Here is a 14,148-nt window from a genome sequence, read left to right as displayed (position 1 = left end):
CTGTGCTGTCTAAAATAGTTCTGAAAGTCTGTATGATAGATGGAATCTCTGCAAAAAAATCATAAAATAGATTGCATTTACTTTCCAGGAGCAAATGTGAGTGCAGATTTTTTTGGCACAAGACACAGCTTTTGATAGAGTATCTTAATGTTTAAACTGGTTTCTCACACCAGGCTGGCTGCCAAGGTTTAAAAAACACTTAAATTATTTTGGCAGAGATCCCTTCCTAGAACTGGCCGGTTGTTTTTGTAATTATAGAGGCAAGTACACTAGAACTTGGCAAGACTCAACATTTGATAGCAGAGCAGTGGTGTAGTTCTCAGTGGGAGCCATTTTTTAGTTACTCTTTGACAATAAAAGCATGGCTTGCCAGTTTGTTTTAAAGATAATGTGTAACATCCTGGCAACACTATAAATTCAGGGAAAGAGGAGATACCTTTTTCCTAGAAATCCCAAGATGGTAAGATACAGATCTTGATCTTACGGTGTATAAATATTTTGCTCAGTTTGAAAATAGTTCTTGGGAGCACCAGGCTAAACCCTCAAAGTGCCCCCTCCACAGGACATAGGTAGAACAGACTGAGCTGAAAGAAAGGGGGCCAGAAGAGAATTCACCTTTGTGTGCACCTCTCTGCCTCACCTTCCCATAAGATCCTATGGCAGTGGATGCAGAGAATTTAGTCTGAGCAATCTTTAAAAAAATGGATGCAAGAAACAGCATAGAGCAGTACATGAAAATGAAAATGTCCACGTATGGGCTGAACCAGAAAAATCGAAGGAAGGGAAAGATCTTCAAGGTTGGTGCACTGGAAGAGGTGCCTTCTCATCTGGCTGGGTAATGCTGAGAAAGTTCAGCTACTGCCTGTGCTTGCCGTGCACACTGTGGTGAGAGTAGAGGGCTGTCCTGCACTGCCATAGGATGAGGGACAGAGGAAATGAAACTGAGGCTTTTGTGAGTTCTAAGCACTTTTGTTTCAGCATGATTTGTTTGTTTTTTCTTTCAGATTTCAAATGGAGCAACCATAAAAGTCTTCAAAAAGAAGGCAAATACCCGATCAGGTAACAAAGGGACTGTGTACCTATTTAAACTTCAGTGCAGAATGGTTGGGAATGCAGAGAACTGAGCTGTGAGATCTTGGTCAATAGGAGGTCAGAGAAATTGGTGCTTTGATACTGTTGAGCCAAATTAAGAGTCCTGGCTCTGGGCCTCTGGCAGGCACAGTGGGCCTAAAAGGAGAAATGAAGGCAAAGGAAAGAAGGACAGAAGGGCTTACAGTCCTCAGCAAATGATTGCTTAGAGATACAGGCTCATAGGCAGGAAAGCAGGACAGGGAAGCCCAGGTGACACAAAGAGAGGGAACATGTCTTTTTCTCCCTGGCAGCCAGAACTGTGCATCACAGACATAGTGCTGCACTGTCCAGAAACATGAATGATAAAAACCCCAGTGTTTGGTAATTTTCCTTATTCTCTTGACTGTTTCTGCAAGTTTTGACTTGGCTCTCTCAACAGCATGTCAGGAGATAAAGGGTGCTTACAGGGGGCCAGTACATCTCACCTAGCCCTGTGATGCAGGTTGCTCCCACCCAGAAGGTGCATGAGGAGAGAGCTTTCTGTAGCCCCTGTGAAGAAACACACTCCTAACATGTGTTTCCTTATTATCAAAGTAGGAGAAACGTGTATCTCACTGGGGTGGCCTCTCCCTCAGCAAAACTGAGATTGTCTGTTCCCAGCCGTTGTGTTCAAGCCTGACCTCAGCCCACCTTCACTCAGCACTCTCAGAGACTTAAACCGCTGCAATCATCTCATCTTGTCCTCCTTTCAGAGGAGCTGTGATTGCTGCCAGCTTACCCCAGCAGCAGATAGGATGCCGTAGCGTAGTGGTCCAAACTACAGGTTGGCACTAGAGAGGTGCACAGGGTCTGTGCATTTCTCAGAGGCTTCCCTCACACTGCAGGCAGGAAAGGATGACACTGACTGTTTGCTTGGCATCCTGGATGCACCCTGCTGCACAGCCCAGAGCTCAGCAGAACTCACAAGCTTGTAGCTGTGTATTATTAATGGCTGTTTGCTCTCTGCTTTTGTTGTTTAGATGTGGACTACTCAGATGAACACTGTCATTTGGTGAGTTGAATCATTACACTGCTAATGGTAGATTTAATACTGAGCTGTATTTGGATCTGTGTAATCTCTCTAATCTCTTCATGACAGATTTTACCAGACTCAGAAGCAAACAAAGATGTGAAGGGAGCAGGTCACAAAGGAAAGCAAAAATTCAAAGTGAAAGAAATGTATCTCACAAAACTTTTGTCAACCAAGGTAAACTGTAAAGGCTGTATTTTGCGGGAGGGCTGATGTTGGCTTGGCTAGTTCGGCATAACAGAAACACAAATTAAACCAGAAATTGTGCAAGACTTCCTGTGTGTAAATCAAATGTTAAATTAAAAGATAGCGTATAAAAATCACTGTGCTAACTATGGGGTATGACCATTTGCAAAGACAGGCACATTTCAGGTTTCCTAATACTAGAGTTCTAAAATTGTCTGATTACACATGGTATCTCCTCAGTAAGCACAACGTTTTTCTCACGTTTAAAAAAAAACGTTGTTACTTAGCTTATGGAAAGTGAGGTTTACCAGAGTTCCATAGAGTGAGAATGAACCCCTCTGGAATGACAGCTTTCAGTTAACAATCTTCTCACTCCAGCTTAGAGACAATTTATGAAGCCTGAGTTTCACAAGATAATGCCCACAAAATGAAATAATCTGTCAAGGTTTTAGATTAGGCATTCAAAATATTTTAATTATTTTAATATTAATATTAATTTTTAATTATTTTTTAACTTTAGATTAATTTTTAAAGAAAGGTCCTTAGGATTTATAATATAACTACCTAATTTTTACAATGTGCATTACTTAGGAATAAGTCCTGCCCACTCCTTCTGGTACCGTCATCTTGTTTCTGACTTACTCAAAATGGTTAGAAAACTTTTACCAACAGCATATTGCATAAAATATTAATGGGTGCACAACACTGAGAACTGTGCAAGAGGCCTGAAGGGATGATGATGATAGCCTTCTTGCATTTAAAAATCTAAAAATCATTAATTAGGTTGTTGATAGCATCTGAAGTAATTTGGGACAGTCCCCAAAGTGAGATTGAAGATGGTCATTTCTCATTACCTGTGAAAACTATCATGAGCCCTCAGGAAATGCTGGAGTAAACCAGTAATGTCTTATGGTGGAAGATTAAGGCATAGAAGAAAAGATCAGGCTTTTTAGAAACAGTTCTTTTAAAGGGCTTTAAATTAATCATCTCCTTCTCCGAAGCAGGACACTTCCCTGAACATGAGAGCTGTGATATCCTTTGCTGTGAAATTCCTCTCATTATAGAGGCTGTGCACTAAAGGAAATTGCATCTCACCATCTCTGTCTCTGCTCCCTTTTCTCCCATACATGCACACAGACAACTGCAGAGTTTACCACATGAAATGAACTGGCCCTGTTCATCAAGGCCCTGGGATATGCTTAAATCCTTCTTGTCGAGAGAATATTGGGCTGAAGGAGCTTCAGAACAGATGTGAAGAAAAAAAGCACAAAACAGTGTGTTATTTGCCTTTACTTATGAATACTCTCTGATTATGTCAGTGAGTGCAGCAGCAACCAAACCCTTCCTTTTGTGAGCCAAATATCTTCACTTTTGTATCAGAAATACCCAGTTTTCAGTTCTTCTCTCTAATATTAGTGTCTTATAGCACCCAAAGCTGTTATCCTAGAATTAGATGAAGTGCCAGAGCCACTTGGCTGTGAAGTGTTGATGAGCACATGTGTTGAGCATGTGTCACAGATGGCACCTGGAAGACCAGTGCCCTAGGAAACTGGCTAAACAGCTTTTTCTCACCTCCCTCTTAATTCCAGTCACAAATTCCAAATGCTTTTAGCAACAGTGGCAACAGGATCCCAAGAGTTGATGTTGTCTTTATTAGCCCAAGTGGTTCTTCCCACCTGTGATTTATTACAGAGTTCACCATGATTCTCCCGTAAGCAGAGCAACAGGACATGTGAGATATGGAAGGAGCTCATTGTGGTGTATTTTAATTTCATTTTTATTACTGTCTTGTTTGCCTTGATGTTTGCCACAAGCACATTGTAATTTCTATGTATCTCCGGGCACACAGCTTTCTGAGGTAAAATATCCTGTTCTTTTCTCGTGTAATAGTAACAAAATATTAACTTTGTTGCTTTTCAGGTTGCAATTCATTCAGTTGTTGAAAAGCTCTTCAGGAGCATTTGGAGTTTACCCAACAATAAAGCACCAGTTGCCATCAAGTACTTTTTTGACTTTTTGGATGCCCAGGCCGAGAGCAAAAAAATTACTGATCCTGATGTGGTCCACATATGGAAAACTAACAGGTATACCCATGGCATCTATGCAGGGATGTGTGTGCTTTCTGAAAATGTAGTTGCAAAAATGGTATGTGTCATGTGTGATCAGAAGAATAAGATTTGGGCATGACTGGGAATAAGATGTGGTCTGGCTTTGTGGATAACAGTAACTTTAGTGTATTGATTTAATACAACACAAACCACCAGAGCTTCAAGATCTGTGCAGTCTGCACATCGACTTCACACTCTGAAAGAAGTAGCTGCAGATTGAGAGCATTATTTGAAGCTGGGTGCCTGACAGATGTGTTTGCTCTGTAGCCTTTGTTCTCTGACCCCTTTCGTTAGCGTGAAGAAGCAGCCAGGTATGTGCTTTGTTCCATGAGTGCAGTTGCAATCAAGGACCATTTTAAAGCAGTTGTGCTACTTGAGTGGTTGATTTTAAAGATGTTTGTTCTTCCTCCTGTCTAGTCTTCCTCTTCGCTTCTGGGTGAACATACTGAAGAATCCCCAGTTTGTCTTTGATATTAAGAAGACTTCTCACATAGATGGCTGTTTGTCTGTAATCGCACAAGCTTTCATGGATGCCTTTTCTCTTGCAGAACAGACACTGGGGAAGGTAATGCTGCCCCTCCAGTCTTCTACTTTCTCAACTGATCTCTTTTTCAGCTGTATAATGATTAAGATGATGAAATCCTGGATCTGCTGATATTGGGGGCAGAATTGTCAGGGGCCTAATTAAACTGGGTTTTTATTCCTCTTTGCTCTGTCTCCTGAGATTATGAAGAATTCACCAGTAGACAGATAAAGCTATGAGAACGCTTTATTTGTAGCTAACTGCTGCTTGTTTTCTCTGCAGTTCAGTTCTGCACAGTGTGTTTACACAATAGGTGGCAGAAGGTGGAAATTTTAAGGTTTTAATGTAGTTTTAAACAAAGGCCTTAAAAGTATTAACACTATTTGATAAGTAGTCCAAATTTTGTCTGCCACACAGCAGTGTGCAGAAAACTCACACAATAAGCTAGTGGAAACTGTAAGAATACTGAAAGACCTCTGAAGTTTGAAACAGTTCCTTTCACATATATTAGCTGCTCCCTTTTTATATGCAAAATTATTTGCTGGAACAACAAATTCAGGAATCTTACATTCAAAAATTCTTTAGTATAGTGTCCAGAACTCTGGGGATCAGAAATACTTCATTTTTTTCCAGGGTATTTTCCTTTTGTTGGATCAAAGCAGAAAGCTTTTGTTCAGGCTCATACTACCAAAAAAAAAAAAAAAAAACAGGCTAGAGACTTTTTAGCCTAAAAGAATTTATATAAAAATGGACTAATATCCTATGTGATCTAATCCAACTGCTCATCTGTTAAAGGTAAATAGAAAATTTGTGGTTATTTATCTTACTTTAGGAGTGAAGTACCATAAATTAAAGCTAATCACATCACTTCATTGATGGAAAAACTGCAAATGAGCTGTTGTTAGGTTTCTGTACTTAAAACACACTGTGCAGTATTGTTGAAACAATAGCTCCTGTAAGCTATTTGAAAAGGGGTGCTGAAACCTGCTAAAGGTTTGCAATGCAGTAAACATCTTGTGACCTTTTAGTACTAAATCATATTTACTTTTATGATTTTTAGGTTTTTATCTTGAAGCATCTTTTAGCCATTTAGAAAACAAACATTTAAGTTACTTCATTCCACACACTGGAAACAGTGGTGACGATATCACATGGTTGTGTCATTTATTGCCCAGAACTTAAACAGGAAACTACCAACCCCCACTTTTACATTCTGAAAATCAGTTTTCCAAGTGAGGCTTTGGCTCCTATCACAAGCATCGCTTACTTCCTCGAATGAGCCTAAAGCTCCCAGATTGGTCAGTGCTGACCTGGATTGTTGAAGTCCTGTGATGAAAAAAAAAAAATCCGTTTGGCTGTGCATGTCTGGCAGTCAGCTCTCCATGCTCTCAAAGCCTTGAGGGAAAAGAGTAGAAGGGACCAAAGAGATTTAGGGGAACATCTGCCAGGACAGCATCTATCAAGACACTCTGGTGTATCACTGCTGGGGAACTTCCTTTCAGCAGTACTGCTGAATCCTGTATGTAAATAGGGTATCAGCCTCAGGCCCTTTGGTTCAGCTTTCACAATCTTTCAGGTCTAAGGATCTGTAAGGAGGAACTGAAGATGTCAATAGAAATAATTACACAGCAACTGTCATGAAACACAAGACACTTAGTGAGGTCCTGCCTCTGGTTTGCATCTTTGTTTCATAACCTTGGTTCCTTGCATATAACCACAGCAAAGAAAAATGAGTCACACAGACACAATTAGATGCAATTAACCATGTGGAGGTGGAACCTTAGGAAATCTGTGCTGCGAAAAGTTACAAGGCTTCAAATTTTTTCTTTTAAGGAAGCACCAACAAATAAACTTCTCTATGCTAAAGACATTCCACTCTACAAGAAGGAGGTGAAAGCGTACTACAAAGCCATCAGGGATCTGCCTCCATTGACCACTGCAGAGGTTGAAGAATTTCTAGCTCAGGAATCTAAGGTATGGTTGAGAGGCAACAGCTTCATTTGCTTTCATGTTAAGTTTTGTTTTTTTAAAGGAGAAATATCTGACCAGAACTGTGTCTGTTTTAGAAACATGAAAATGAATTTAATGAGAAAGTGGCCTTGTTTGAAATCTGCAAATACATAGTGAAATACTATGATGAGGTAAGCACATCTGTAATTTCTGCTTAATCTTTAATGTGGGACTTGACACAGTAACCAAGGGATGTGTGACCTGCTGGGTGCCATTCCAGAGGCAGCCCCTCCTTAATGCAGCCAAGGCTGTTGCTTCTGCTGAGCTGTGAGGGGCTGGAGCAGTGCAGCCCCCAGAGCGGCTGGAGCCCCCACCCCTCCGAGAGGGCACAGGCCAAAGGTTTGTTAGTGCACCTGTAGTGTCACTGCTGTATTGCACAGAGACAATAGCAATAACATTATCCCTGCAGTTTTGAGGAAGTTCCTATATAGTCGAGACTTCTTGTTTTAACTGTGTTTGCAGAGTCTCTGTAAATGCCTGTCACAACTTCTGTGCACACGCTCCATTTCCCTGGAGGTTCAGAAGTCAGATTAGACTGTAGCACCAGGGCTCTCAGTTTAACAGTCAGTGCAAACACCTCTGTGGAGCATACAGCCTTACAGCAAGAGGTGTCTGCTTCTTTCCCATCATAGCCCTCTTAATGCTCTGCTCTAATAGTCTTTCTCTTAAAAAGAAACAGCTATAGTTTCCAGTCCCTGCTATTACTAACAAAAGAAATCTTTTCTCAGCTGAAAGTACTTAGTCACAGGCTACCTCTAAACTGCTTTCTAAGAAAATCCCCGTCCTCTACTTTGCATGATAGGATTCTCCACTCCATTTTGCTCAGCATCCTTAACAGAGGCTGTGTGTGCCTGTGCAGGGACTCAGATAAGAGCCAGCTGGGCTGTGTTGCCTGAAGGCCTCCTTATGCTTCCAGCAGGTTGTCTGGGTTTCCCAGCAACCAGGCCTTTCTCTCTTTCATCCTCAGCAGCACAGCACCAGCGTTTGCTGTAGTCATCCAGCTCTCAGTCACCTGTTAGCTGGCTTACCACTTCTGATCTCTACATCTCAAATTATCTGGATTCAGCATCAAATATTCACCTCTTGAAACAAGCTTGGGATGATACTCATATCATACAAATAATTACCTTTATTAATCTTATTAAAATGATTGATACAGGAGAATTCAGTGTACTTTCTAGTCTTAGTCCCCATTTTTGCTTTTTTGAAGCTAGTACTGGTTAAACTTAGCCCATCCTTAGAAGGAAATCTTCCCTCTGCTCTTCCCACTCTGGCTTTTGACTGGGAGCAGCTAAACCTCTTTCATTGTTTACTGAGACCTGTTCCTGCATATCGTTGCCAGCACAGATTTCAGACAGCTCCATTCTATCACCTGGGCTGGAGCCAAGTGGGTGAGTTAGAGGAAAAGAGACAGTTTATTGCCTCCAGCTTATAGGGCAGAGGAAGAGAAATAAAATATCACTTGCAAATCTTCTCTAGGGTAAAAACTGGAGCACTGGCCTTGCCTCACACTCTGGGAGATGAGCATGTGTTGAATTTGTTTTGAGTTTTTTTGCTTGGCTCAGTCATTCTTTTGTGGAAGTGTTGCAAATCCTGTGATCAGAATGACTTGAAAGGAAAACTACCAAAATAAAGTGTTAAAGTCGGAAAAGAATGTTTACAGATAGGCAGGCACTGAGTGGATTTTTCTGTCAGTAGTTGTTAGAGTACAGAAAAGCAGGCTTTAAAAAATAGCAAGTAAAATAAGCATTAAAAAAATTATTCTCTCTTTTGCTAATTGTTAACAGATTGTCAGCAAACTTGAGCGAGAACGGGGGTTTGAAGAAGTCCAGAAACAGCTCCAGCAAGTAAAAGCCTTATTTGATGAAAAGAAAAAATGCAAATGGCATTGAGCGGAGCACTGACTCACAGCATCACTGTGGGGGATTTTATATTAGTGCTACTGCTCCCAAAACTGTTTTGACTGACTATATGTACAGGGTTTGAAACGTTTGGACACTCTTCTCCACTCTGACCATTCCAAGTAATCTACGATTGGGAATGAAATATGGGCAGGGTTACATATTCACACTGGGGCATGTGAAAGTGACCTAATGTTGGCAGGGTCAGCATTTTTAGGTACTTGAACACACATAACCCTTTGGTCAAAGATACCGTCTAGTAAGCTTTTTGCTTACTTTAAAATAAGGTCATAGGAGATGTGCAAAATACACTGTAAGTTCAGAGTTGCCCACATGAACTTGCACATTGCTTACCTCTTTTTTTTAAGAGAAAAGGCTGATGTTTCGCCACATCCTTTCAGCAGCTTGGCAAACTGTGAGAGTGAGCTCCGGCTTCAGAATACGGGTCAGCTGCAGTTTCCTTCCTTCCAGTCAAATGTTCGCTGGTTCCTGTTCAGAAAAAAAAATCTAAAAAAAAACCAAAAAAAAAACCACCACAAGGAAAAAACAACCCAACAACAACCTGGCACCAACGTGGCACTTAGGATAAACGTGTTTAGTATACACAGTGGGTCTGAGGTTGGAAAGCCAAATGCCACATGGTAGGATTTCCCTTTGTTAAGTTAGAAGTTCCATGTCCGAAGTGAAGCGAACCACTGAGGGGAAGAGATGAGGGGAGGCTTTTGGAGAAGGGCATTCAGCCACCATCAGTCTGTGTTTACATTTTTGACCTTTCCATCCTTAAATAAGCTGTGAAACACTTGTGAGCAGCTTCACAGCTGAAAATGCACTGCATCAGGACACTGTTGTGATTTGATGAAGCAGCTGACGATGGCTGCACTTTGGTGCACAAACCTGTACTCAGGTGCATGATCAGCCCATGCATCAGCACTGACAGTCCTGGCCAGCCTTGCCATCTGTGTACAAGGGCCTCACAGGCCTAAAGCCAGCATGTGGGGGTCAGGTCAAAGGTTGGTTTAATAAGATTTAAGAACAGAAAGACTGGTGTTTGAGACACTGATACAAACGTGCTGGGGTTGGGGTGGGGTAACTGTCTGCCTTAGTCTGGCTGGGGTATTTTGAGGCTTGGCCATTTTGGAAGGAAGGGGCCCATTACATTTGCACTGGTGGCTAAAGTGGGCCCAGCTGGAAAGCAAGGGCATGGCTGTGCTGCCGGGATGAGGGTGGTGCAGTGGCTACGGAGCAAAGCCAGAGGAGCAGCTGTGGCTCCAGCTCTGCTACAGCACCAGCACAACCCTACCCTCTACGACAGAGCTGAAATGGTTTGTCACCATGGACTCTGATTCAGTCACAGGAGGCACATTCTGAGGCTGTCACGTGCCCTTAAGATTTGAGGTAAGGCACTCATGACAAGGAGATACATTTCCATACCATTGGAGGTGAGTGGTGTAGCACAGTGGCCCACAGGAGAGGGAAGAGCTGTCACCTGCCTTGGCAGCGGGAAAGGTGCCATAGGCTGCGAATGGCACGGATGGCCCACGTTTGGTACAGAAAGCCAGGGCTGGGGCTGTGAGCAGCCAGAGGCAGCTGCGCAGGGCTCCCAGGCAGCGGAAGGTCACACAGAGGGTCACACGGTGCTGCGTTGGAGGAGTCCCAGGGCTCAGGCATCGGTGCTAATGCTGCCTGCTCTGGTCACAATCCCATGGCCAGCCAGTGCCGGCACACGCCAGCCACCTGTGGCAGAAGCAATGCGGGCTGTTACTGTGGAGAAAAGCAAACCCAAAAACACGGTCCTGCTGGTCTGCCTCCTCCCTACCATGTGATTGCACAAGTTGTTCCTCCTGCATATCAGAGAGGGCAGCCACCAACCAACCCATACTGTGATGGCTTTGTTTGTTTTTTTTTTTAATTCAAGTCTTACACTTGCTATTAAGTTTACACTTTATACTTGATGGAATGTATGGCTTTGTTCAGGACACTGCACTACAATGTTGCAGTACTTTCAGCAGTTCTCTGCCTGGCACAATGTATTTTGATAAGTTCAATTTTAATTGGAAAAAAACCCACCCACCTCTACCCTATCTTGCCCTCTGTCCTAAAGGAGTGGACTGTGGCTTGACTAGCACTTAAGCTTGGAATACCTGCACGTAAGGGCTTGATTTTTACTGTTCTTAATCTAACCTTTTAAAGCAGCATCAAATAAATGGAAAAAGCACAGTAATTGATATTGAAGGAGAGGCAGGAGCGGATGATACTTTCCAGTTAGTTCTCTTCTACTTCAGGTGTTTGCTGGCAGTGCATTCAAATGAACTGTGATAGTTTTGTTCAACAGTAACCTTCTGTACAGGCAGAAAAAACAACTCCAACATTTCTGCTTGAAAAGCTGTAAAATATAATCTGTTTGCGTGGGTCTGATCCTGTGAACTTCACTATATGTGTTTATATTGATGAGGAAATGAAAATCAGTCCTATTCTGTATTTGTACTACTGCTTGTTTGCTACACTAGCTTTAATGATTTCTAGAGATTAAGTATGTGTTGAAGCAGGCCCTGTAGCTTTACCTACAGCCTGGAATAGGATTATTGCCTTTTATTCAAGCCTCCTAAACAGTGTCACTCTGTTAGTAAACCATTTTTAAGTCATACTGGGACTTTGTAACCCATCAAGTGGATCTCACGAAGTGATGTGAAGTATAATTAAGTGATTGTGGCTCTTTTGGTAGGTTTGGGTCAGCACACAAAACATTGGCACACATTCCGTATCTGCAATTTGCCATTACTGTTACACAGAGAAAAATAACCACCTCTGACTATTATGGGTATTACGGCAACACAACAGTTCTAATCGCATCCTCAGAAATGAAAAGCAAACTTCTCTTCAATTTACTTTCCCATGTTTACAGGTAAACTGCTATGGCAAACAGCGTGTTTCTAACACTAGCTTACAGAGCATTATTTTGCAGTCATCTAGTTTGAAGTCAAATCTTACTAATGTGTAAAGTAATTCCTGTTGTACAGAAGTTAATCTGTTGTTTAAAATTAATGGTTAAAAAAAGTGCAAATGACAAATACATGTTGGTGTTTGTATGGGTTTATCTAGAATAAAAGCATTTGGAGGTTAGTTTGATTCTGTACTTTAAAATGGTTACAAGAAAGCAAACACAGCTGGTTACAATGCAAGGTCACGCAAGGAATGGAGTGTAAGAGAAGGAATGGCATCAGGTGAGAAAAAAGTGCTGCAGCTCCAGCCCTGCCAGGCTCCAGGACAGAACCATGCCGGTCAGCACAGCACACTTTCATCACACTGAAACTGGGAAGAGGAACAGGACGGTACAGTACAACATCTGATGATGCTGGGGAGGGGAGACACTGGTCTAAACTCCAGCAGCTGCTGAGTAGTGAGCTACCTCCTGCAGTCCGAATGGAGGGGGATTCCCTGGGCTGGAGGATTCCCAGCTGCCTTCCCACCTGTGGGAAGCAGCAACAGGCCAAGGACGGGCTGATGGTGCAGTGCCTGCCACACCTCCAACACAGCCTTCAGGATTTGCACTTCAACTGTACTGCTTAGACTCTGAGGGTGATAATACTTTAAAAAAACCTAAAAGTGTTACAAAGTATGATAACCCAATAATCCCTCTTTCAGGAGAAGGTGCTTAAGAGACAGAAAATAAGCTTTCACACAAAAAGCCTGAGACCAACTGGGAAAGGTCGCCAACAGACCTAGTACTGACCAGCATTCTTCCTCCTGCTATTACCCTTTTTCTGCCCTGCAAGTCTTACCTGGTTTGTATAAACATCCCCTGCCCCCTGACAGCAGAGAGCACCTTGCTGACACGGCCACACCTGGGGACAGAAACATGAAGCTGCTGACAGCTGCTCTTTGCAACCGTTCCATGCTGGTAGATGCTGGTGACCATCCCATTTGGCAAAGCTGGCTCAGGCACAGAGTTACTTTGTACAAGTTCATGCCGCAGGAGGCAGCAGAAATAGCTTCTGTTACTTCTAATAGCTACACTGTTTTCCTCAGAGAAGTTTAACAAATTCCCCAAGAATGTGCAGCCCTGATTCAGGAATGGTATTCCCCAATTTAGTTCTCCCCCTGACACACTGGAAACCATGCTCTGCTGTCCCACTGCCTCACCTCCCCTCCCCTGGGGCGGGGTGGAGAGCAGAACTGAAGGCAGAAAAAGTAAAGATCGTGGGTTGAGATAAGAACCCCTTACTGGAAACAGCCATGTGATAAGAAAATGATCAGTAACAGCAACAATACTAATGACAGAGGCTAGAAGGGAGGCCGACTCACACGTGATTGCTCACTACATGGAGCCTGGCATGCTCCTTCCAGAAGGATCTCCTTCCCCTGACCCAGGAAAATGAGGTGGTGTAGAATAACCCCAGCTCCCAGTCATGGCCGGCCCGCCCCCCGCCCCCCAACTGTAAAAATTAACCCTGTCCTGGCTGGAGCCAAGACAAAGCCTTATACTTACACACTGTGGAAAATGAAAAATGCAGCCTCTGAGAGAAGAGTTGAGACAACACCAGTGTCATTCTTTGGCTATTCCTTCAGTCTAACAATACTAAATAACCTATCACAAGAGATTGCAGTGTATTCGCACTGTCCCACATTCTTGTTACAGTATCTTGAAAACAACAACCCAAATACAAAGAAAACCCAGATTAAAAGTTCCTGCAATTCCAGGAAAGTCATCATTATTGGATTATTGAGTAAAAAAATTTAGATAAATCATTTATCATTCACAAATTTCTTTTAGTGGTAATGATAATGAACTGATAATGAACTGAAAAAAAATATATTCAACCTAGAATAAATATTTTTGTTGTAGATAAATTAGAGTAGGAACAAATACAGACTTACATAAGGTGAAAGCAATTTGTTATACTAATCTCTGCTATAATATATTGAAAAAACAATTATTGCCTATTCCCATTATAGAAATACAAGAGGCACATTGTCAAGGGTAGCAAATAGAAGTTTTCAGAGCTTTTCAAATTTCATTTTATCCTTTTTATCTGCATCAAAATACCAACCTAGATGTGGACTACAGCATTGTTAGTGATCAAAACTGCAACCCAGAGCAACATACGTTAACTTTTACATTGAAGGAGTAAGAAAATATTATCAAGTAAGTGGTAAAGGATTTAAAAAACATAGTTTTAAGTTTTTATATTAAATGTCAGTTTAATTTTAAACAATTCAAACCTTGAAAAACAATTTTCAAAGTTTCTTGTGCTGAGATTATTTAATGTTTTGACTTTATGG

At 42.0% G+C, this 14,148-nt stretch overlaps 1 protein-coding gene across 1 annotated transcript in view; it reads left to right on the top strand.

Annotated features, from left to right (window-relative positions):
- Positions 1–11,985, top strand: part of LOC131573513 (plexin-C1-like) — a 70,073-nt gene extending 58,088 nt beyond the window's left edge. Inside the window, exons 24-31 of the mRNA XM_058827524.1 lie at positions 1,005–1,059; positions 2,091–2,122; positions 2,210–2,317; positions 4,247–4,410; positions 4,852–4,999; positions 6,791–6,931; positions 7,024–7,098; positions 8,755–11,985. Of these exons, the coding sequence (XP_058683507.1) occupies positions 1,005–1,059; positions 2,091–2,122; positions 2,210–2,317; positions 4,247–4,410; positions 4,852–4,999; positions 6,791–6,931; positions 7,024–7,098; positions 8,755–8,859 (828 nt within the window). The 3' untranslated portion in view covers positions 8,860–11,985. The remainder of the gene's footprint in view (positions 1–1,004; positions 1,060–2,090; positions 2,123–2,209; positions 2,318–4,246; positions 4,411–4,851; positions 5,000–6,790; positions 6,932–7,023; positions 7,099–8,754) is intronic.
- Positions 11,986–14,148: the final 2,163 nt, after the last annotated feature.

Source organism: Poecile atricapillus, chromosome Z, assembly GCF_030490865.1.
Source record: "Poecile atricapillus isolate bPoeAtr1 chromosome Z, bPoeAtr1.hap1, whole genome shotgun sequence".
Classification (NCBI taxonomy): Eukaryota; Metazoa; Chordata; class Aves; order Passeriformes; family Paridae; genus Poecile; species Poecile atricapillus.
Note: the sequence above shows the minus strand (reverse complement) of the source record. Positions and strands in the feature narration are given on the sequence as shown.